A 24924-nucleotide genomic window follows, 5' to 3' on the forward strand; every position below is an offset into this window, starting at 1 on the left:
CAGGTTAAAGAAAGAAACTTAAAAGGTTTATTACTTCAACTCAAGACAGGTGCATACACACACGCCTATTTTACGAGACTGTTTAACTTTTCAACATAAGCTACAAACATAATTTATGTATAGAATCCTGTTTGAAGGGAGGGAACTGTATATTTTGAAAATTTCACATGAACTGACCAGGATTTCAATGTATTATTTTGTTTGAGAAGCTAACTGTAAAATCAAAGAGTTATCATATGTAACAAGGAACATCAGTCACAGGAAATTATTTCCCAATAATATTCCATCTCAACTTCGAAGAAAGTGCACTTATTTATTTGTACAGAAAGCTAAAGCTCATAAAGTTAATCAGAAAAGGAGTATAGACGATTTACGTTAGTCATTAGTTACCAGAGTGACAAAAGAAGTCAGAAATATAGAATTTACATTTTGTCCATGAAATTCTCTTAAATTTAAAAGATCATTCATCTTAGATTTAAAAATTAATTTTTAAAAGTAAACTTAATGTGCAAATATTATCTACAAATGCAAAATGTTACTGAAAATAAAAGAAGGTCCAACTTCAGTTCTTTAATTAGAATAAAATCTACCCCAAAAACAGTTTACTTCTTAAAGCAGCACTACACAAATTATCAAATTTCAGCTATGAAGCTATAGACAGTCAAGAGGTCATAAATAAGAGTTGGGACTTAAGTCATGACAACTATATCTTTCTCTTCTTCAACGTTACACAGTTGTTGCCAAATGGCATACTCCAGCAAACCTGGCATCCACAGTGTGTGCCCACATCATTAGATGGCTCTGATTTATGTTTAATGCATAGAGAGCGATGATAAATCAGTTGTGAGTTGACTGCTGTACTACTGGAGTGCTGGGGATGTAAAGTATTGGAACACCCACTTTACTTTCAGCTTTACTCCATGTGATTTCGACCTGAAACCAAAAGTCAAGGAACCATTACATGGTAGAGGTTTGGCACAGAAGAGGACATTGCAAATGCTGTACAACAGCAGATGACCCAATTCACACATGGTGAAGCAGTTAGTATTCAGTGCCTCCCATGCTGTTAGCATGCAGGTTATGAACTAATGTACATTGTGGGGAACTAGACTGAGGATCTTTAGTATGGGTATGTGTACTGTAATGTTCCTGTAACACTAAAGCTGTAATGTAATCCCAACTATCATAATAAACATGAGTAGCACACAGTTTATAGATTTTTATGGATGATTGCTATGCACATACTCAGCATTACCCATATACTTTCATTTGTGTACAAGGTGTATGTAAAATATATGTAACAAACACTGGGGTGGGGGTGGGGGGAAGGGTTGATTCCTGGGATCAAAGCAAGAATAAAATGCTCCTATGAACATGTCCTACAGTGCCTTGGTATTGAGATACAGGCATTGTACATGGTTACAATAATACTGACATTTTTGTTGTCTGACATTAGTTTTAATCACCAATGAGGCTACTCTTGGAAGAGATATCATTACCCCCCCCCCCCCCACCTAGAGAGAGAGAGAGAGAGAGAGAGAGAGAGAGTTGAAAATTCCCACTATACGGTTGTTGCTAATTATCACCCCGATACTGAATGGACCAGTGTATGTGACCTCCTCGAGGGACATGCTGCATGTACTACTGGAACATGTGCCCTTAGCAATCTGCCACGCAATGTGGTTCATAAATGATAGAGTTCCAGTGCACTTCAGTTTGCATGTACGATGGTGAATGGGCCGTCCAACTCCAGTGCCTTGGACTGCCTGGGTTACTGATCTTAATCCACAGGACTTTCATCTATGGGGAAACATGATAAGTGTGGTGTACACTACAGTGATTAAAGACATCAATGACCTGGAACAGCACATCAGCCAGGTGTTCGACAGGACCCAGGTATCTTTGAGCGGCTTTGCCAGTCCACATTGAGGTTGGTCATGGCAGAAACTTTGAGCGTCTCGTATGATGTGGACAATGTACGTCCGACAACTCTGTCGCGTGTAACTCGGTAACAATACCTTGTAGGACTTGCGTTCATATGGACATTTTCTTTCTTGTTTTGATGCCAGACATCACCCCCAAACCCCCATGTTTGTTACAAATGTTTCCGATTTTCCATTTGCACTTTATCACAAAAAAATCAATTGCCATAACATATCCCAACCCTTCTAATCACCATGGCAAAATGGTTCTTAGCACAGATTATACTTGCACCAAAGCAGTGTTGAAACAGTTTATATGAATGCACAGGTTAAGCAAAAGTCTTAGCTGGTCCTTAGTCATTACATTCTAGCCTGTAAATTTCAGCTTGTAATCTATACACTTTCAAAGACCTTTAAAATTAATATCTTCACTCACATACACTAATCATTTATGGAAGTGTATAAACCTCATATTTAAAAAATAATTCTTTAAAGATTTATGTTAAAAAAATGTCCTTTTCTTATAAAATCATTGTAGAATCGGTCTTACTAGATTAATTAACTTGTCTAAAAACAATACATTAGCACTTTCATATATCAGTAATAATTATTAAATTATCAATTTATCAACAACAACAACAATCGAATAATTTAAGAAAGGGCTCAGTTCTGCAACATACAGTAGGTTAGGCAGCAGATGTAGCCAGTCATAAGTCCTCACAAGCTGAAATTCACAAGCTAAAATTTTCAAAGACCCAAAATAAATTACTTTCCTAGGCACAAACTAAATGTCTATATAAAAATAATAATTCTTTACAGTCTTATATTTGAATTCTCTTCATTTTCTATTGTCAAATTAGGAATAAATATGGCTAACTCACTTATTTTACAACAGCATATCAATAAAATTAATTTAAAATAATGTATAAACTTCTTCCGTGCATGCACAGTCCTATTTAAAAAAAGAGATATTTAAAAGGTTAAGGTAAATATAAAGATTACTCAAAGCAATAACACACACAGCCAACTCTCCATCAGCGGAGAATTTTTTTTTATAGGATCAAACATGCAATACATGGGAAAGGACAAAATGCATCGTTGAGGACTAAAAATACAAATTACAGTACAAGTCCGCTATAGCGAGTATGGCATATGGCGTGAACTCCGTTATAACGACATTTTTTTCTGTCCCTTGAAAATCCCTATATTAAACTGTGTATTATCTTTTGAAAACAGTGAGAACCCTATCACTGATGCATCTGTTATTACGAGCGATTAAGGGTGCGTAATTTTTTCCATTATCAATATTTATGCACTTCAGCAATTATATTGAATGTGATCAATCATCTTTGGTACAGATTTTTCGCTATGTGCACTAGTGAGCTCTCTCGTTGACATTTGAACTCTAAGGCGATACTGGAGTCGATTAGTAATACTCAGACTGGTGCGCTATAAGCACAATTCGAAATGAAAGAGGATGTTTTCATAATAAATGCGTAAATAACGTTGCCGATAGCAGTAGCAAACTCATTAGAAATAAAGGCTGAAGTAAACGAACGCTTAATTTCAAAACTATGTACTGAAATTAAGCAAGAATGTGGTACACCTCAAGATACGGCGCAGAGTGGATGACCGATTTCGGAGGTTAAAACTTTGTTAGGCGTTTCTGCAGGAGACAAGAAAAGATAATGTGTTAAGCAAGAAAACGTACTACTGAATACACAAATAAAAACTATCCAACACGAATATATAAACACTTGGTCATTTTTTCCGACATCCGTGCATTTTACGTTGTGTATGTACGGGTAGAGTGCAAGATAAAGGCTATCTACCATTTTTAAAGATGTGATGAGAGTATTAAAAGGCGTGAAAAAGACTAGGGAACAAATATGAAAACCTTCTCTACTGGGGCTTATTAAATCTAAACAGTGTATTGAAAGGTGTATAAAATACCTAATTAAAACATTTGCAGTGAGGCCCCGTAAAAGTATCAGTGCATTTTTGCAGATCACACTCTTTGACCATGAATTATTTAACGGTTAAACTTGGCCATGTGCGAGAGAAATGACTGACCATCATCTTGAATATGATAACACTTTGATCAACTCAAGTCGAAATTCGACAGTGTGAGTTTCAACGTACGTGCCACTGTTGAAAGATGCAGATGCCTGTCCATTACCTGGATTTGTCTTTGTTAAATGATTTCATGACTTTTTCAGTATAACAGGGCTACCAGAAGACAAATATGCACTACGCTAGTCAAATTCACACAATTATGTCCCTAATCCTTACGTAGTCTATCACGCAACAAATATTTGCTGTCCTTCACTGCATCACTCAACACAATACATTTCCAACTTTTGAATGGAATGCAAAATACAAGCACAAACAGCTTACTGGGTTATTCAGCAATATCAATGAAAACCAGAGAGCAAAACTGAACTTTCTGAGGCTAATGGCTTGCTTCCTGAAGCAAAAGTACTCTAAAGTTCCAGAATTCAAGGCCATTTTTCCGTTTTCGCATAAATTTCCCCAAGCTGCCTCCTGTGGCAAGGGCTCTAATCTGTGTTGGAAATTACGTTCCTTTGGCAAGGGATGATGAACAATTTTAGGGCTGGGAAAAATGTGATCGTACTGAGCAGTAATAATGAAATTGTGATGCGATAAATGAAGTATTTTTAAATACTCTTAGATTTAATAAGACTTGAATCAGGACTTCGAATTTATGATGTGCTAAGCGAGAAATCACCTTAATGAGTAATGCGCACTACGAGGTGATATTGTATTTTGTCAAGTCTGGTTAAATTTTGGAAAGGCTATCCTGGGTAATTTATAGCAAAGAGGTTATCATTACTCTATTGGTGCTTGAAATATGTTTTCATGATAAGTATGAGGTTAAGTTATGTTAGGTGACTGTTTGAATAAGAAAATTGAAAAGTTTGCCACAGAAGCAACTGGAGTGATACTATTCCAGATCTTCAGAATTAAATTGAACATTCGTATTTCCATTGTCTCGGAATTAGAAAAACGAGTAAGCCGTAGTATGGAAATCTGTGGAAACGTAAGTTTCGAAGAAACGTATCGCTGTTACATACCGACTGTAATGCAAATGTAAAGAGGAGAATTATCAATACGGATATGAAGCTCATAAATTAAGATTGTAATGTGCGTGGGTATCTTCCCAACTTCTACAAAAAGATCCGATATGACGACAATCCACTCCAGCTCCGTGCGTTAACGAGAAAAATGCACCGTTGCGCTGCGCGTGGCGAACACAGTAAGTTATCGTGTGTTGCTGCGCTATCTGCTGTAGTCTCACCGTGCGTTGCAATGGCCGACAGTGGGACTTCAGAGTGTTCTATATGACAGCTAACAGCCTAATTCTTCCAACCTTGCAGGAAGTGGTCATATTAACAAAAAAAAAGTTCACAGGAACTAACAATAGAGTAAACAATATTTTTTAGTTATTTTTAATACAATATTATGTTAGTGAAGGTAAAGGTTGCTAGGGTGGCTATTAATTGTTCCCGTGAATGCTCTCTGTGAGAGAAATGAAGCATATTTCAGTTGTTAATTATGCAGTTCAATCAGAACTAATCAACCCTGTGAATGTTTTGTTAAGAAGGAAGCCATACCTTCCATTGTCATCTTAGTTAAATGTAACTTCAAAGCTTATCGTCTGTTGAATACACGAGTTCAGTATAAGTATTACACTATACTCCTATCTGTAAAAAAACGACACTATTGAACTAGGAAGTACACACTACAAAGAACGAAATGACATTCCGTGTTTAATAGCGTGCTTTTACAGGTATATTATAGTGTAATATTTATATTGAACTTGTGTGTTCGACAGACTGAAAAGCTTTTAAGTTACAACCCGGTGAATGATCTTGCCCTCGCATCTCAAGCACGGGAATTTAACAGGGGGAGAAAAGTAGAAGAACTTTTCCCAATAAAAAGGCAGAGGCTTGATGATGGACCAATTAAAATTCCTGATTTTGAAACTGCATGTTCATTATCGAGAAAACTTAAGATTATGAGAAAACACCAAAATCCTCAAAGTTGCCAATGAATGATTATTTACATTATATTTCTGTATTTATAGTATCAGTGATGAAGTCCACGTCCGTAGTGTAATGGTTAGCGCTATTAGTCACCGTTCTAGGGTTCCCTGTTTGATTCCCGATACTGCCAGAAATGTAAGATTGGTATTAGGGCTGTTGTGTGGTTAAAACGGTATATGCAGCTCATTTCCACTAGGGCTGTGCCTGAAAATGGTTACACCATCTCGGGACGAGGACAAAATTTCCGTACGACCATGCATTTGTAAAGTAAGGTATTTCTGTGAGCTATTGGTATTGTGTAATGTAGGCCTATTTCTGTAGTTATATTTCTAAAATGAAATGGCAAATGGCTTTTAGTGTCAAAGGGCTTGTACGGCTCACCAGGTGCAGGTCTTTTCTTTGACACCCGTAGGCGACCTCCTCGTCGTGATGAGGATGAAAAGATGAAGACTACAAATACACCCAGCCCCGTGCCAGCAGAATTAACCAGTGATCGTTAAAATTCCCCACGCTGCTGGGCATCGAACCCGGTACCCCCGTGATCATAGGCCAGATCGCTAACCCTTTAGCCATGGAGGTGAACATTATATTTCTATATAATGCATTTTAAAATTATTTGAGGTCGTGACTGAATACTATAAAGTTTCACACGTTGCTCTGCACTGAAATATGATATATTATTAGACCTATTATTATTATTATTATTATTTCCTGCCTATCATTAAGACTACGGTTATAGACTACAATACCTATTGTGTTTACTATAGCTAATTCCATGTTAAGAAAACAGTATTGCTCTTATGACAACAGAGTTGCCATATAGAACGGCTCTTCTCAACAGCAAACCGTGGCATATGTATTGGTGAATCTCAGTACATAAGTTCAAAATAAAAGAACGAAGAAAGTAGGCTCCACATTATATTTTTGAAATGTAGGGTACAGGGTTTGTAGAGCGGGGGAAGGGCTTATTTTGTTTTTTACAGCAACATGGTTAAATGACTGCAATATAAAACCTCAATATTGAAGTTCAACGTAAACTGGGAGAAAATCTACAACAGATAATTTTTATAGGCTGATGGGGGATGCAGTTAATTGCATTTAATAAACTTGCCCAGGCAACGCCGGGTACTACTGTGCCGTCATATCGCCCCAAGAAAAGAATGGTAACAATTGAATGTGCTTGTGAAAAAGTGGTAAAAATGTGGCAAAAATAAAATGTGCTTAAGAAACAAAAGCCAAAGAACAAAATCAAGCACAGATAAATATCATAGCGAATTTTTGTATCAGTACAAGTTCTGTAGTGATGTATCACTGCACACCACAGCATCAAAATCTCCAGTAACAACTGCTGTACAATTTAAGAATATTAGAACACACACTAAATAAATAGACGACATCTCTTCAGCAGTGATAAGCTGCCGGCGATTCACAGCATAACGGATTATGCGTTGCATGTGTCCGAGCAACTCGGAAGGAAAATGAAGGAAGGCAACAAAGCGATGGCTGTTCCCACCGTTGTACTTCCTCCCTGTGAATATATTTATGAAACAGAGAATGTTATTTTCATAACTCATGGGCAAAAACATGCCTCATTCATTTCCTTTCTTTCATAATACAAAATAAAGTACATTATAATATTCCTTAATTGCAAGGAATTACGAGTATCTAAGAGGTGGTGTATACACTTCTTGTAGGTCCATAAGAGCAATACTGTTTTCCTAACATGGAATGAGCTGAGGCGTGCTTTAAAAGAAGATGGCTTACTGCAGCTTACTTTGCAAATATAGCATTGCTGTAATAATTTGTTTGTAACTGTTAATCTACTTGTAAAAAAAAATGTTTCATAAAAAGTTATTTTGTATTAATGAAAGTACATAAACCGATTTACTTCCTGCAGTTTACTGCCGAGATCCACCGTCTTTTGAAATCAATTTCATTACATCATGAAAGAAAATTCTGCATTACAGTATCTATTAAAGCACCCAGCAGTAAGCACATAGTTCTGCCAGAACGTTATGGCATTAAAAACTAATAATCTAAAGACAGCACTATAAAATGTTTGAATAAATGCATGTAAACATTGCCTGTACTTCAGCTCCGTACGGTCAATTTGTTGATGAATATTTCTCGTAGTATCCACCCGCAGCAGCACACTGCTATATGCACGGAGCCTATAGCGAGTAAATTTTTCGCCATTATGAAATCTCACTATAACCGACTTTTACTGTATAATCACACTGACTCAAGACACAAAGTATAATTGAAGTGGATGTTTATTTTATAAGAAAAGTACATTGAATTATAAACTTTATATTTTGCTTGCAGGATTGCTATTTATTTCAGAGGATGAACAGATTCTGGTATAAACATATATGTGAAATTTTTATAATCCTCCAATTTAATCACTGTAGTACTTCATTGCTTTATTATTAATGTGGCCGTAAGTATTGGAACAAATTTTGAGTTACTGCAACTTGCGGATGCTCCACAGTGTTTTTCTAAATTTATTTATATACACAGACTGAAATATGCCAAAGAAGAAAATAGGTCTACTTTTCAGAATATTTTTGTGAACGATGGAAATGTGTTGCTGTCAAGAGCTAAAAATGGATGGTGCCTCTTCTTGCTGTTTAGGCACGAATGTCCACAGTAGAGTTGCAATACATAAGAACTGGAAATTACAATGCTTTGGAATTTATTGATAAACCTGTTGAAAAATCTACATTATTTCAACATGAATTTACACATAAAAAAACCTTAATACTGTACTTATTAAATGAGAGGAAAATTAGGATATACATACATACTTACATACATACATATACCTACATACATACATGAAGAAATGATGTAAAGTACAGGTACTTGCAAGAAGTTTTCAGCATCTCAAATTTTACCATGTATTGGTACATTATGTCCTCTAATTTATATTTTGAAAGTCTGATTTTCTTCTGAACACTCCCAGACACAAATGAATATTCAAGGCAGCCAATAACCAGTGAACTCAGTCTGGCCCCGTGGTGCAGGGGGCCACGCGTCCGCCTGTCACCTCGCGGCCCCAGGTTTGATTCCCAGCCGGATCAAGGGTTTTTGATTGTAAATTATTAATATCCCTGGCCTGGAGACTTTTTTTTTTTTGTGTCATCCTTAACGTTCCTTTCGTCACATTCAACACTCTGCACTTCCACAATTCCACTTACACGCAGGTTCCAATCATATGGTTAAAGTAGTGGCAAAAGATCTACAGAGGTTGACGCCACGAACAAATATATATATATATATATATATACACCACTGAACTTGAATTTAACACAGATTCTGTCTCTTCGTGACAGAAGAGAAAATCCTGAAGACTATGTGCCATGTTTGTTGCCTGCACAAGAGTCAAAACTCTGTTGAACACTGAGGCAAATCTTCCTCTTCATCATCATCATCATCATCATAGGGATTTCTGTCACTTATATCTACTGTTTTAGAAATCGGTATGTTGGAATACATATCTTTTATGTCACTTTGTGTTACTTTCCTCTAATTCAAAATCCTTGGCTCTGTTACAAAATTCAGTTATGTTGAGTACTGCTGTCGAAGTAAACTGAAAATATTTCTTTAAAAAATATATAGGTTGGACTGTTTCTAAAATTTACTATTGAACTTATGGATGTGTATTTTATAAATACTGTAGGTTTAGTATTTTTTTAATGACATTTAAGATATAGTAAAACCTCGTTAAGACGTTTCTACAGGGGACAACAAAAAATAATGTGTTACACAAAAAAAAGTATTACTGAATATATGAATAAAAACTATCCAACAGGGATAGAGAAACACTGAGGGCATTTTACGTCATGTATCTGCGGGTACAGTGTAAATTATATCTACTGTACCATATCCAAAGACGAGAGGAAAGTATTATTTAAAGGTGTGAAAAACACGACAGAACAAATATGAAAACCTTCTGCTGGGGCTCATAAAATAACAATTGCACTGAAAGTTGTGAAAAACACCAAAATATGTGCACAGGGACCAATAAAAATATCCAAGTCTTATTGCAGATCACAATCTTTCTAAAACAAATGTTAGTAGAAGGCTTTTATTTTGCACAGGGGGTTATTAAAAATTATTCTCTGGTCACACTCTTTGACCATGAATTAGAGGTTACACCCGACCATGTGCAACTGGCAGGAATGATTTTGGCTGCATTCTGAATCGAACAAAACTTCGACCAACTTAAGTGATAGAGTCAAAACTCGAAGGTGAGAGTCGAACAGCTACGACCTCTGCGTGCTTCAATATGCGGACGCCCAGTCCACCTTCTGGCAGATATTAATTTTGTCTTCATTAGTAAGGAATTTCACAACTTTGAAGGGCTAATGTCATACTTCTTTGCTATTTTTCCTTTCTCCACTTCCCGAAGTATTTTACATTTTTCTTTTAAAGAAAACTGCTTTCACTTTTTTTGATCCATATTGGCGAAAGAGTTAACTGGCACACTAATACACACGTTGCTTCACGAATGAAAAACAATGAACGTGTCATGAGACGTGAATAAACAAAATGTGCAATACGGAGTATGGAGATGTGAAACCGTAACGTTCATGGGTTGATTGTAAACGTGACGTTCCTATCCAGCCAATAGCGTTACTTCTTACATATTGGTTACTTTGAAATCAATATACAGCTCGACTAACTGCATACATGTATGGAAAATGGCTACCTGAACCGTATGCTGTAAACGCGAATACTGTAATCCAATCTGCGCATCCCAATATTTAAAGAATTTTTTTTTTTTAATACATCGAGTTGAGCCTCTATGGACTGCGTGAACCAACTTCATTTCAGTGTCTAGGTCTTGTTCTTGTTCTGGCTTTGACTTCCTGCCAGTATCTTCTGAGCCCAGCGACGAGTGCCTGTTTATGCTCATCAGACATAGGTCCTTTCCGTCTTCTGGAAGTTGATGCAATTTGGAAACCTTGATAGTTGTTCACCAATCTTCTGAATGTGCTCCTGTCATGAATTTCTTGGTCTGAAATACCAATCTGCATCAGATCTTTTTCGCATTCCTGGAACCATCTCGGCCTTGTTGCCTTAGACTGAATAAAATTCCATATTCTTTTTGTTAGCCGACCATCAGTCATCCTCAAGAGATGACCGTAAAACACCTATTACCTAGGATTTTTCTTAGTATCCTGCGCTCTCTTTTTTACAGCCGATCAGCTTGACCTTTACAACTTAAGGTCAAAGTTTCAGATGCATATAATCCCTCAGGTTTTACAACTGTGTTATAGTGTCAGAACTTGGCCCCTATACTCATAGACTTTTTATTATAGATATTCTTTGTCATTTGGTATGCCTGGTCTAACTTCCTCATCCTGACATTGATTGCTTCCTCTTCTAATCCATTCTGCTGGATGACTTCACCAAGATATCTGAAATTCTTGACTCGACCGATTTTTCCAAGATTAGCGATCATCCATTCTGGTCCATCACAGATGTTTGTCATATATTTTTATTAATACAAAATTGGCTTTAATTTGTGTTTTATGTATAACAAATTAATCCTACATAATGACGTACGGTACTGGTACACCAAAACTGAATAAGATAATCTTCACGTGCTGTTGGGCAGGCAACTCGCTTGTCAGAATTGTAATGTGTTTGCTTACCTTCCCCTGATTTGTAATCAGGTAGTTTCGCCTGTGTATTGTATAGTATGTGCCGCCTGATATCAGCTGTACAGAGACATGTGAAATACGTGGCGATTAAAACAGGATGAATTTCAATTATATTTTGAAAAATAAAGATGTTAAATATAAGCAAAAAGACTACATTTTAACACATATTAAATAGGGAAAAGGGAAGGGGCCTAAAAATAATTTTGCTATTCTGAACATTTCATTAAACTGGCGTTTGTTATGGCATTTTACTACATGTACCTCCATAAAGTTTCTCAGTCTGTCCAAACTAATTTAGGATAAATAAAATAAGAAAATACTCAAAAAATAAATTTCTAAAATAACAGATTATACCTGAAAAAGAAGATATCAAATTTTAATTCTTCTATTTACTAAACTTTTTGAAAATGATCAGTCAGTCTGGGATTACTGCTAATAATGTTCCAAGGGGTTCATAATATTTTGCTTGTCGTGGCCTTCGAAACACAATCACTGCCATTATCCCATTATCCTCAAACTATCAAGGTAATAACTTCTACTGTGAGAGTAGATTTAAAATTAATTCATCGTTTCCACAATGGATTGCATTTTCCAAAATTCCTGTTCTGTTTGTACTTTTGTATCTAGTATGTAATTATAGTGACGTATTGAACCATTCCGTTCATGGTCAAAAAGAGATAATTATGATATGCAGATGAGACCACAAAGAGGAAGGACATTAGATTTGATATTATTGTGCAATAGTATGCAATATTGCGTGCTTTTTAAGTGAGCAGAGCGTCAGTAGTGAGCTGAAGTTCGCAGCATGAACAATCAAATTTATGAACCCACGCTAACCACTTATCTCATAGCGTCTGATGCTAGCAACTTCATGGGAAACTGGGGGGAATTCAGCTTGGAGGGAAACAAAACTCATTGGATATTTCTGCCTACACGAGGAATAGTGAGATTTGGAAATTATAGTTGGAATGAGCAAACTTTTCTGCACATTTTGATATGCTACATGACGGTATTAATAATCTCAACGAATTAATGAATAATTATCTCGAGTTCCGTGAGAGAATTTCCATCTCCGTGTGCACGCTTCAGAGTGGACCACACAGGAGGAATCTCATGGGCGTGGGTAACGCTAGTTCATAAATACAGCATGCGAGGAGCATTCTCTGTGCGCATCACTGACTGAAAGGTGTTCATGAGTGGTGGCAGCTCAACGACAAGAAGATAGCCTTTGTCTCTACGCATGGCAGTTAGAGATTGCATTGTCCCAGTGACATGTAAGTAGCAATCTTGTGAGATGTAAATAGGAACTTTGTACAGCAAACTGATTGAATTGATTTTCTTTGGAAATATTTCTTTGCCATTAACTTCTCCACGCAAAGTTGTATATAACAGTCTGATGCTAACGTGTTCTCAATTAGTGTGACAAGTTAGTGTATGCTCAGAAAGACCGCATTGCTTCAATTATTTCCGCTTAATCTCGGTCAATTGTAGGTTCCATTTCTACTGGGAATCGTGTGACTGTTTCATAAAGATAAACTTAAAGGATAGTTACGATAGCTAAGGGAATGAGTCAGAAGACAAGAGGGGAACCTAGGCATCGAAATAAGAATACGTAATAACATGGTTTTCCTTGCAGTTCTCTAACATCACAAATTCACCTGATACTGTCAATTCATCACTCTGGGAGCAGTGGTCCGAGCAAAACAACAGGACATCCTTCACCGCAGAGAGGCAATGACCGAGGACCCACTGGTAGCGTACATCACATCCAGTCGAGGCACCGTAAACGAGGAGGCGGCGATCAACTCACCAGTACAAGCATCGAGCTGAACAACGCAGATTCTCGTGATGTTACCAGTTAAAAACCCCGGACTGCTGCCTTCCATCCACAACATTAGCCTGGGTTGCTAAATCTCATGTCCGCAAGGAGAACTGCTCAGGTGTAATCGCTGATGCAGTTCAGGGAAATGCAAACTTCTCAGCATGGAGTAGAGACAGAATAGTTTCAACAACTTAAAGATGTAAATTAACGTTTTTAGGTTTAACATGTAAATAGTAAATGTGCCCTCGGGCACTTGTACATAGATTTATGCTCAGGACGCACATGGTTAGGATAGTTCATGCTATATTTCACGATTTGCTTTCATTTGTGTCATAACTTGTTGTACATCATGTCTTCAGTCACTGAAATAAGGGGGAGTTGTGATTTCATCAACCAGGAGACTTGCACAGTCTAAAGTTTTTATAGGCAGACCGAGAGTCTTAGGGCCTAGCTACAAGGCATGAGGCATGTTTAGATATAAGTGGTTTGTTGTCAGACGTAATATTATAAGATCTTCTATATTTCCTTAATGCATCTGGGTCTTGCACGAAATAGAGTTTGCCATGAATGCACGCACAAATATATAAGAGACGAGAAACATGTGTTTGATAAGCCCAGAAATGATAGATAACACCCTAAATTGTGCGATGAACGCAGGCATAAGAAGTGAAATGAAAGTTATGTGTGCAGGTAAATGCACGAGAATGCACTGGAATAAATGCTCTAGTTGAGCTTGAATTATGAATAAATTTAGAGTGCTGTGTTTCGCACTGTATGAATAAGAATGTGTGTGGTACTTACACGTGAGTTGTATTAATAAGAGGGCTTGGTAATTAGTGATCTTGAATGGGGCTAGTATTCTATGAATGGTAGTTCGCCTGATGGCTTGTTTACCAAGTGTCAGCCGCTCGTAAATTACAGTGGGTTCAGCATGGCGCTCGATTCGGAGGCAGGCTCACTGGGTTGTAAAAAAAGGGAAAGGTTTCTGACATCACTTGCTAGGGAAACACTTTACGTGTCTGGCATGAACAATGAAGTCACTGTCTAATGAAGGGATCTTTGACCTGACTCTTACAGGCGTTTTAAAAGTAAAATTTATACACGGCTGCCTGTACCGTTCGTACATGTATTTGGAGATTCATTGTCTGTCTGCGCATTGTAAATAAAGTGTTTTTCAATTGTATCATGATTAGAGTGGTTGCAGGTCGTTCTGCAAAGTCATGAGTTTGAATCTTTTATGTCACATATTTGGGTTGCATGTTTTAGTTTTAAGTGCGTGTGTGATTACTTCAAGTCCTGAAGCATAATATCAGTAACGATGAATTTTTATATTATTTATGTAAGCGAGTTAGCTATCTCTTGATTCATCATTGGTTTCCTTTTGTTGGAGGTTAGCCTTTGTCTGAGCCAAACGCGTAGGATGGTAACCTGATTGCCGCTGCATCTAGGGATGGAGACGCAAGGGTTTCCCCACAGCAGTTCTGACGATGACCGAAGATTTTATTTCGTAATATCAGTATTAACTGAAGAATGAATAATTGTATAAAATTTGTTTATTAATTTAAATATGAGTAATCAAACTCCCATTTTGTAATAAATTTTTGTTTCTTAATGCGAAATTTGCAGCTCACGTAATTTCTTATTTTAGCTTGTGTTAGTTTATAACCTGAACACACAATTCCTCTTCATTTTTTTAAATTGTTTCGCTGACCCACTTTACCCACTTACCCTATTTCGACAGAGCTACGCTGTGCTGTAGAAGAGGATTTACGATTCAGGTAAGCTATGTGCCAAGGTTACTTACCATTTGGTGAGTAAGTTTGTCCACTATAAGGTACCTGGTCAGTTCTCAGCATTTGCTTTATAGCGACCAGGGCGTTGTAGGGCACAGTATCAATTTGTACTTAGAGTAAGTGTTTAACACATAAGTTTATACTAGAATCTGTTTCAGTTACCTTCTGCAATAAAACTCAATTCTGCAAGAAAAATATATCAAGGTTATTATTTAACCCAATCGCATCATTTGACGACCCTAACTCGTCGTAGTTATTCGTGGCATATGAATCAAATGAAGAGCTCTGCTCGCGGCGATGCACAGCTGTACATCAATCCATGCAGTTCAGTCACTAACCCACAGACACCACTTGTATGCATTCTGAGCTCACATGTGGCTTCGGTTTTTTCCCTTTCACCGGGTTCTCACACACTTCCGGAACATGAGATTAGATAATCTTTTTCCATATAAATTCGCTCTTGTCAGTTGCCATCATGGCGTCAAGCAGATGTGCTGGTGTTGATGAAGAAGGAATACGGAAGCTAATAGATAGTGTTTTAGAGAGTGATATTGAAGGCAGTGATGTTTGTGACGACGAAATAGACCCTTAAGTCCTTAGTACGAGTACTAGCGATGCGTATAATAGTTCTGATGACACGGAAAGTGATGCAAATAATGACGGTGTGCTGAGTCTTTCGAAACGAGCTCGTACCTCGGCACAGACTAACTTGACTGACTGGAACTGGACAAAAAGTGACAATAAACCTGTTGTACATAAGTTTAGTGAATACAGTGGAGTTAGTGAAAACTTTCCTGCCAGAAAAAAGTTGAAAGATGATGACAAATGGTTTGAGACTACACCCGATGAAATTAGAGCTTTGCGTTAGTTATACTAATGTCACAAGTGCGAAAGTTAAGAATACAGTTATACTGGAGTAAAAACAGGTGTATAAACACTCCTACTTTTCATGAACCATGAGCAGGGGAAGATTTATTATAATTTCAAGATTTTTACATTTTGTTGACGAACAAGTCGATAGTAGTGACAAACTAAGAAAGATTAGTCCTATAATACAACATTTCTGCTCCAAATTTTCAGAATTATACTTACCTTTACAAGACATTGCTCTAAATGAAATTTTTTTTTTTTTTGCTAGGGGCTTTACGTCGCACCGACACAGATAGGTCTTATGGCGACGATGGGATAGGAAAGGCCTAGGAGTTGGAAGGAAGCGACTGTGGCCTTAATTAAGGTACAGCCCCAGCATTTGCCTGGTGTGAAAATGGGAAACCACGGAAAACCATCTTCAGGGCTGCCGATAGTGGGATTCGAACCTACTATCTCCCGGATGCAAGCTCACAGCCGCGCGCCTCTACACGCACGGCCAATGAAAGTCTAATGAAATTCAGAGGCCGCCTTTTGTATGTCCAGTATAATAGGTCTAAACTTTCTAGGTTTGGAATAAAAATTTACAAAATTTGTGAATCAAGTTCTGGCTACTGTCTGTCTTTCAAAATTTATGTAGGTGATGATGTAACGGATCCAAGTCTGCCAGCAAGTACAAACGTTGTGCTCAACATGTGTGAACCCTTGTTAGACCGAGGACATACATTGTTTTTAGATAACTGGTATTCTTCGCCAGATTTATTCAAAAGGCTACACGACAAGCAGATGAATGTAATTGGAACTGTTAGAAAGAACCGAAAAGACATACCTTGCGATATCAATAAGACAAAACTAAAACGTGGAGAGTATGAGACGTGGAAAGATAACAAGGATGTTTGCTTTCTCACCACTAAACACAAATCAGCTGACATGACAGGGACAGGCAAACTCAGATGAAAGAAAGGACAAACTCTGAAGGAAGAAGTGATAAAGCCCAAGTGTGGCCTTGAATACCAGAAGGGGATGGGTGGTGTTGACCTTCAGGATCAGGTTACAGCTCTGTTTCCCGTCATGCGACGCACAGTGAAAGGGTATAGGAAAATATTCTTTTACCTCCTAGATATGTGCATTTTCAATTCCTTCACTGTGTATCACAAGATCGCTGCTAGCAGAAAGACGAGCTACATGGACTTCTGAACTAGCATTGCACAGCAGCTACTAGAGACTGTTCAGTTACCGGAGTACTCGGTTCGAGGTTGACCTTCAGTGAGCACCACCCCAAAAAGATTACAAGCTAAATCATGGGCCCACTTTCCTATGCGTATTCCCCCTACAGAGAAGAAATCAAAAGTCACAAGAAGGTGTGTTGTGTGCTACAGCCGGGGTAAAAGAAGCGAAAGTTGCTGGCAGTGCAAAAAATGTGGCGTAGCTCTTCACTTAGAAGAATGTTTTGAGGTGTACCACACCCAGCAGACGTACTAAAATAGCGGCATTGGTAAGTTTATTACTTCGTTATCATGCATGCATATTTTCAGAAAGGAATATTTACTGGTTGGTTTTGTATAATTTTCTAAATAATAGTGTGATGACGACGGCCGTAGAGCGGTATTTAAATGTGATTTCTTAGTGAACTCCTATGGTATTTAAATGTGAGGCGAATGGGTTAAGCAGTACTTTTCTTATAAAATAAACACACATTAAAATTATACTTTATGCCTTGATGCTATATTTAAAATGTTTAAAATCATGCATAAAGGAATCAATATTGACTTCCAATAATAAAGAAATACTCACTCAGCTCTGGCTATTTGAACCGGGTTTCTTTCTGTAAAGAGAGAAAAAAATTCATATCACATTACACTGAAAAACAGATACTAAATGTCCAAATATTTCACAAATCTGCCTGATGTAAACTTCAACATATGTTCTAGATGTGTGAATACTAAAAAAGTTAAGTTTTAGTTTAAATACTGTCAAGTCAATAAGAGACCAAAGATGAAATTCATCAGTTGCAATGTTCTGGATGTGCAGCTATGATGTGTGAGGAATAAGAGGGCTGAACAACAAAGAATGAGTACAATGTTAATGACTTTGTTAGAAGGGTAACATGATCTTTCTTCCACCAACTTGAATAATTCGTTGTGTTCCTTCAGGTTTCTTCATACAATGCAATCCACTGTTTGTGAGATCCTCGACAATCACTTCATATTTCTTAACACGTTGGGTGCCACGTGCCACCATATGGCGTCACGGTGGTCTACAAATTTGAGATGGCGTGACGCCATATGGCGGCACACCGTTCTTGAAATCAGAGTTGGCGTGACGCCATATGGCGGCACAGTTGAGTTACAGGCGATGCGCCGTAGATAATCAGCTGTGACATCTATGCGCGTAAAATTGGTACTACGTGAAGGGCGAACTTCAGGGTCTATTCCAGCTATGTATTTTTACTGTATGCCACCATGTGGTGCCACAGTATTCTTCCGACGCCACTGACTGGCCAGTGGTCTTTGTCACAGGTGAAAGCGCGCCAGGCTTTGTTTATTCCTCGTTTACGTACGTATTATCACTCAGTTTATATAGTTGTGCAAAAATATAAAAAATGGAAGATATTGGTAATAATCTTACGAGGGAACACATACATGTCTTACACTTGGATTCGGTTGAAATTTGGTAGGAATATTCGTGGGAGGCAGTAGAATGCCAAGGTGAAAACTGCATGTACCCAGCGCAAGTTTAAACGCCAAAATTGAGCAAATACATAGTCATAAAATTAGAAGTACCACGGGAGTATCGGGGTGTGGCGGAGAGGTAGGGAGGAGCGAAACATCGGACGTGAACCAACCGGGCTGCGTCGAACTGCGCCAGCAGCCAGGTAGCGTACAGTTAGCGCGTTTCCCTTAACTTCCCGATCAGATGTGCAAAACGTAAATATGAAAACAGCACATGAAACAAGTGTACAAAGGACGATGTTTGAACAACGATGCCAATAAGGTTTGAAAAATTACAACGAGTAACAAGAACTCGGGCATGCCGAGACGCATATTTTCATTGTTTAGAGTTATCAGAAAACTGTTCACAACAATATGTAATGCAATATAAGTACTTGTTTTGCATTTTACTAGGTTTTCATAAATATTGCGTTAATTTGAATTAGGAAATAAATATCCCGTATTGGAAATTCGTATTGAACATTCCATGTCAAAAAATTCTGTGACACCATATGGCGTCACGCTATATTTTATCTTTCCTGAAAATTGATGTGACACCATATGGCGTCACGCATGACCATGGTATGGTGAGAAAATTTACTTAGTACATCATATAAATACATCCCAAGATTATATAAACAGTCTACAACGCGTACAATTGCTTTGGCACCAGCGGAATGCAATTCAAAAACATGTCTGGCACCAGTGGAATAGTGTGCTACAATCGGCTCGGCACTCAACGTGTTAAGCAATGTTCGTCCGTCCACAGATCGATGGCCTCACTGCAGGACATAGAAAAACAGGTCACTGGCTAGACTGGGGCTATAAGAGGGATGTGGTAAACATGTTATGAATTTAAACAGAGCAGATATGCCACATTTCCTTGCAATTGACTGCAACTGTAACTGGATGGTTGTGAAATACTAACTGAAACAGAAGTTAATTAAGGAATGAAATCAAGCGATGAAATGCAAGTAAGATCAGTTGAAGAAAATGGAAGAGAAGGCATTTGTTGCACAAAGATGTACCGATTTGAATTGAATTTATTAGTCACAATGTGCTACTGAGGCTAGTGTTAACCTTTAAGTATTCAAGTTTAAAAACTTCATGTTAATTCTGTATTGAATCGAGAATCTAATGGAAACCAGAGAGGTCCACCTATTCAATACCATACGATGTTACAAGATAAATAACATTTTATTATTCTTAGTACCGGTTTCGATGCTGGTGTGCATCATCATCAGCCAAAAATAAGAAAAGCATACAATGACAAGGTTACAAAAAACAATGTGTAAAGTATACACAAATTTTACAAAACTGGCAAGACTTAATTAAAGACAAGATCCGTAAATATTAACTTATGACTTAAACCTACAAAATAGCATCAACTGTCTTAAAACTTTGAATATATGTCCTCTTGACAAAAGTCTTCTGAATCTGAAAACGTTAAACCATGTAGGAGCAGATTAAATTGAGCCGAGGACAAAAAAACAATGCATCAATATCATAAAACTCCAAGAGCATATTTTCTTATTTTCTAAGAAGAAACCTTTTAAAAATATGTTCTTACAAAATAAGAAAAATATGCTCTTGGACTTTTATGATATTGATGCATTGTTTTTTGTCCTCGGCTCAATTTAATCTGCTTGCACATGGTTTAACGTTTTTAATTCAGAAGACTTTTGTCAAGAGGATGTATATTCAAAGTTTTAAGACAGTTTATGCTATTTTTTAGGTTTAAGTCATAAGTTAATATTTACGGATCTTCTTTTTAAATTAAGTCTTGCCAGTTTTGTAAAATGTGTGTATACTTTATACACTGTTTTCTGTAACCTTGTCATTGTATGTTTTTCTTATTTTTGGCTGATGATGATGATGCACACCAGCATTGAAACCGGTACTAAGAATAATAAAATGTTATAATTCTTCTTATAACATTGTATGGTATTGAATAGGTGGACCTCTCTTGTTTCCATTAGAACCTTAAAGTATTACAAAACATGAAATTGGTCAACTTGGCTGCAATAAGGAGATGTGCTAATAACCAACAAGGAGTTATCTTAACACGTTGAGTGCCATACGACCCCATATGGGTACGTGAGAGTAGCCAAGTTTTTGAACCTCACGTCCCCACATGGGGTCGTACGTTCGTTCTAAATCGACAACTGTGCGAACCCATTTGGGTGCGCAGTAAGTATGTGTTTCGAAGATGTATAAAGTCTCTTCCTTCCATCTGCTGGTCGTCTATTTAAAGTACGTGCATAGTCCACCTTCCATTTCTCAATTCCTGTTTTGGCGCGACCCCATATGGGTACGTCAAGAGTGCTTTGTGGGGTGACAAAGTCATTGTCTATCTCACGCACGGGTTGTTTATGTAAGTGTGCAGTGCTGTGAGTTTCCTTTTCTTTTTTAAGTTGTTACGAGTAAATCGAGCAGTAAAAGACTTAGTGCAGACTGTCTGGACGATATATTGAACAAGTCGGACAATGATGATGTAGACAAAGTATTTAGTTAGTGATTTTGAACCCAGTATACAGCAAATATCAATCTCACACGTTCAACCACATTCATGAATTACAGTCTTCAGCACACACTTCCCCACTGTACTCCAGGTTTCCAAGCCAGCTGTTGCAACAATTATGACCGTCTTCTACGATGTAGTCACTGGTTTCCCATGTGCACAACCAGCGCTGCCAGCTTCTCTTACTCAAATTGAAAGTTATACAAAAAAATTGTATACTTATTCAATATTCCGTAACTACTAATTCTTCTTATAATATTATTCTGTTACATCCTAATTTACCAAATTCACATGATTTTCACTACTTTATATAACTATATTTTATACGAAAATTTCCTAACCTAAAATCGGAAGATCGTCATTTACAAACATTTCCTGACCTTAAATCGGAGATCGTACATTTTAACGGCTCCAGTATGAACAAAATAACATATCTATCATAATCAACAGCATATAATGCGTCCCCGCAAAGGAAAATGTAAGTATGACCGAGCGTCGGGATAGTAACTACTGTATAAGTACGACCCCATATGGGGGCGCGTGTACGTGTACAGTTCGTAATGACCAATACGACCCCATATGGGGTCGCAATATTTTACCTAATATACATAATAAGGTAATATATCATAAATACATCCTCATATCAGCGATCATTTGCTTGGTTAAGCCTGTGAACGTTTTGACACCAGGGAGTAACTCGATGTTATTAGCTCACGGCACTAGACGGCAAGCCTATGAAAATCGGTCTGGCACTCAACGTGTTAATTATATGAAATGCTACCAAAAGAAAGGAATCCATTTACAAGGGAATGAAATTACTAAGATTAAAACAAAATAAAATAATTGTAGCTTATGGAAAATGAGATGATTCAGCAAATATACTATGCAAAGGGATTCTTCATTAATTAATGCCTTTTGTTGTATTCATCCAGGGAGCAGTACCATTTAAGAAATTCAATGTAAAGAATTCATAAATTGGTGAAGTATTAAAAGGCCACAACGCTGTGCAGAGGAAAGGTTTATTGTATTTTACAGTACGATGTATGGGAATCTGAAGTGCAGATTTTGTATATCAGTTATTTCTGTCATGGGTGGTAATTCATGGCTGTAGACAGCAAAAACATTGAAAAAATAAAATGCATGCAAAATTTTGGAAAATTTACGATGAAGACTATGAAAATATATCCAAATTAACCACATACCTTATTTAAGCGTGGAAATCGAACTCTGAAATGGTTTGAAGACAAAAATAAATATTGTCTCATCATTCTTTCAATGGAAGAATGGCACAAGGGACACCCCATGATACAATCTGACAATGGTTAATTTTAAGTATACATTAGTCCTCTGTATGTCTACCCGTTAGTCCCACTTCCTGAAATGGCGTCGGGGATGAAGGAAGATGAATTTATATGATGAGTTTATGTGGTCTGATGCCCTTGCCAATGTGTTGAGTTGAGGAGCTATGAAAATGAATGAATGATGGTGAATGAAACTGGTTAAGTAGCAGGAAAGAAACTGCTTTGGGCTATGAATAGGAGCTGTCCCGGCATTTGCCTGGAAGTGAAAATGGAAAATCACAAAATTATTCTCAGGAACGCCAATGGAGGGGATCGAACTCTCATCTCCTGAATACAGAGAATGTAATAAAAAACAAAAGCTAAAAGGTTTCCACCTGTTCAATACTATTTATGTAAACAAAAAATAAAAAAAAGTTATATATATTTGATGAAACTAGTTTCAGTCTTGTTAGAGATAATCATGAGTCAAAAGGCAAGACTTGAATTATAGATGGATAAAATTTATGAGGCAAGCGTGTGTTCTTGATATTTGGTGCAAAACAGTAAAGAGTTGAATGGTGAACACTCATCACGATCACATGTCTTGTGTAAGTTCTCAAAGTTTTCTTCCAATTTGAAGAATGCACTTCCTAAAATACCAGGTGAAACACTTAAAATACTAGCACTTGAAGAATCTTCTTGAATTCAGTTCAGCTGAAACAACTGAACAGAGCTTGGCTCCATAGCCGTGGCGCAGCTACTTCGCTCGGTACACATTAGTCTACTATTATGGAATGTATGTACAGAAAGCTACTTTCAGTGGCGTCTTTGTCAAAAAGTGGAACAATTAGTCAAAGAAGTCACAGAAGATGAAGCTATGCTCTGCACAAATAACAAATATTCTGAAGTGGAGGGGTTCGGTATTTAAGTTTGACTGAAACATTGGTCCTTGATCAATATTACGAACAGAAATAATAGTTGTAGTTTCGGGACTGTTATTATTGTCCTTTCGTCCCATCCACTCTGTCACTGCCAGTGTCACTTGTGTGGATGTTGCTCTCACATGAGTTGGAGAAAGAATTTTAGACTTCAGAGTCACATACACTAAATCAGACACTACTTCTCTGTATCATCCAATATCGACATTATATTGGTATTGCTAAATATTTTTGCAACACCATTTCACTGGAAAGCCGCAAAAGTACGTATTAAGTACACATGCGAAAAAGTTTGTCACGCAGTGTGTGTGTATTATGCAACTCTCACTAACAGAAGAAAAATATTGGACGATACTAAGGTGATTTCCCTTATCAGAAGAGTTGAAGGAACATCATCTGCCATCCACGAGCATATTTTTGTATGTCCTTGGCTTGTAAAGCCGCAAAATTCAAACGGAACATATATATGTTTCTGCCCGGAGAAGAAGAAATGTAGAGCATACATATATGTTTCCACCCATGAAGAGTTCATATGAATATGTTATAGAGATAACGTGGGATCAAAGTATGTATCATCTTGTGCGTAAGTAGCGTGATGGAGAACTGCCTACATTCTCAAAGTTTTAAGTACTGAACTTGTAAGCAATAAGATGTAAGGTGTTCCTCGCGTCTAACATAAAAAATGTAATGAACACAGGATGAGAAACACAACATAAAAAGAGGGCAATCCTAAGAAATAAGATAAGGCTTCTGATAAACACAAAGAAAGGAAAAGAAAGAGTAGAAAACAAGATAACTCGGGAGATACTAGAATTGCCTGATTTACAACAATAATATAAAAATGTGAAAAATGAAGAAGGCAAAACGAGTAATGGCTGAAGCTGTGTAAAAATATTGAAAAGTAGATGGTTGTAAGAAAGGTAGATGCTGCATTTAGGAATATTTAAGAAACACTTTGAGAAAGGAGAAGTAGGTACATGGATATTTGGAACACAAATGGAAGAACTCTTCTAAGGTAAGAAGATATAGAAGAAAAATTATATTGAGTAACTGTATCAAGAAGTTAATGATGGTGTACTGAAAAGAGAAGACTGTCAATTTCTGGTTGCCACAGAAGAGCATTTACAGTAAACCTATTGCATTCAATATGTAAAATGTATGAGACAAGAGAAGCACTCTGGAATTTCAATAAGAATGTTATCACTACACCAAACAAAGCAGGTAGAGACAAATGTAAAAACCACCACACTGAGTTATGTATCCCATGTGTGTAATATTGGAATACTGTTTCCAGAAGAATGAAAATACAAGTTTAAGCCAAATTAGGAGAT

At 37.3% G+C, this 24924-nt stretch overlaps 1 protein-coding gene across 1 annotated transcript in view; it reads right to left on the reverse strand.

Moving 5' to 3' along the window:
- Nucleotides 1-302: 302 nt before the first annotated feature.
- The window catches only part of LOC137496926 (uncharacterized), a 77899-nt gene continuing 53277 nt past the window's right edge, over nucleotides 303-24924 (reverse strand). The window contains exons 5-6 of the mRNA XM_068224991.1: nucleotides 17938-17968; nucleotides 303-933 (exon numbers count right to left, since the gene is read on the reverse strand). Of these exons, the coding sequence (XP_068081092.1) occupies nucleotides 17938-17968 (31 nt within the window). The 3' untranslated portion in view covers nucleotides 303-933. The remainder of the gene's footprint in view (nucleotides 934-17937; nucleotides 17969-24924) is intronic.

This window comes from Anabrus simplex, chromosome 1 (genome assembly GCF_040414725.1).
Source record: "Anabrus simplex isolate iqAnaSimp1 chromosome 1, ASM4041472v1, whole genome shotgun sequence".
NCBI classification, from domain to species: domain Eukaryota; kingdom Metazoa; phylum Arthropoda; class Insecta; order Orthoptera; family Tettigoniidae; genus Anabrus; species Anabrus simplex.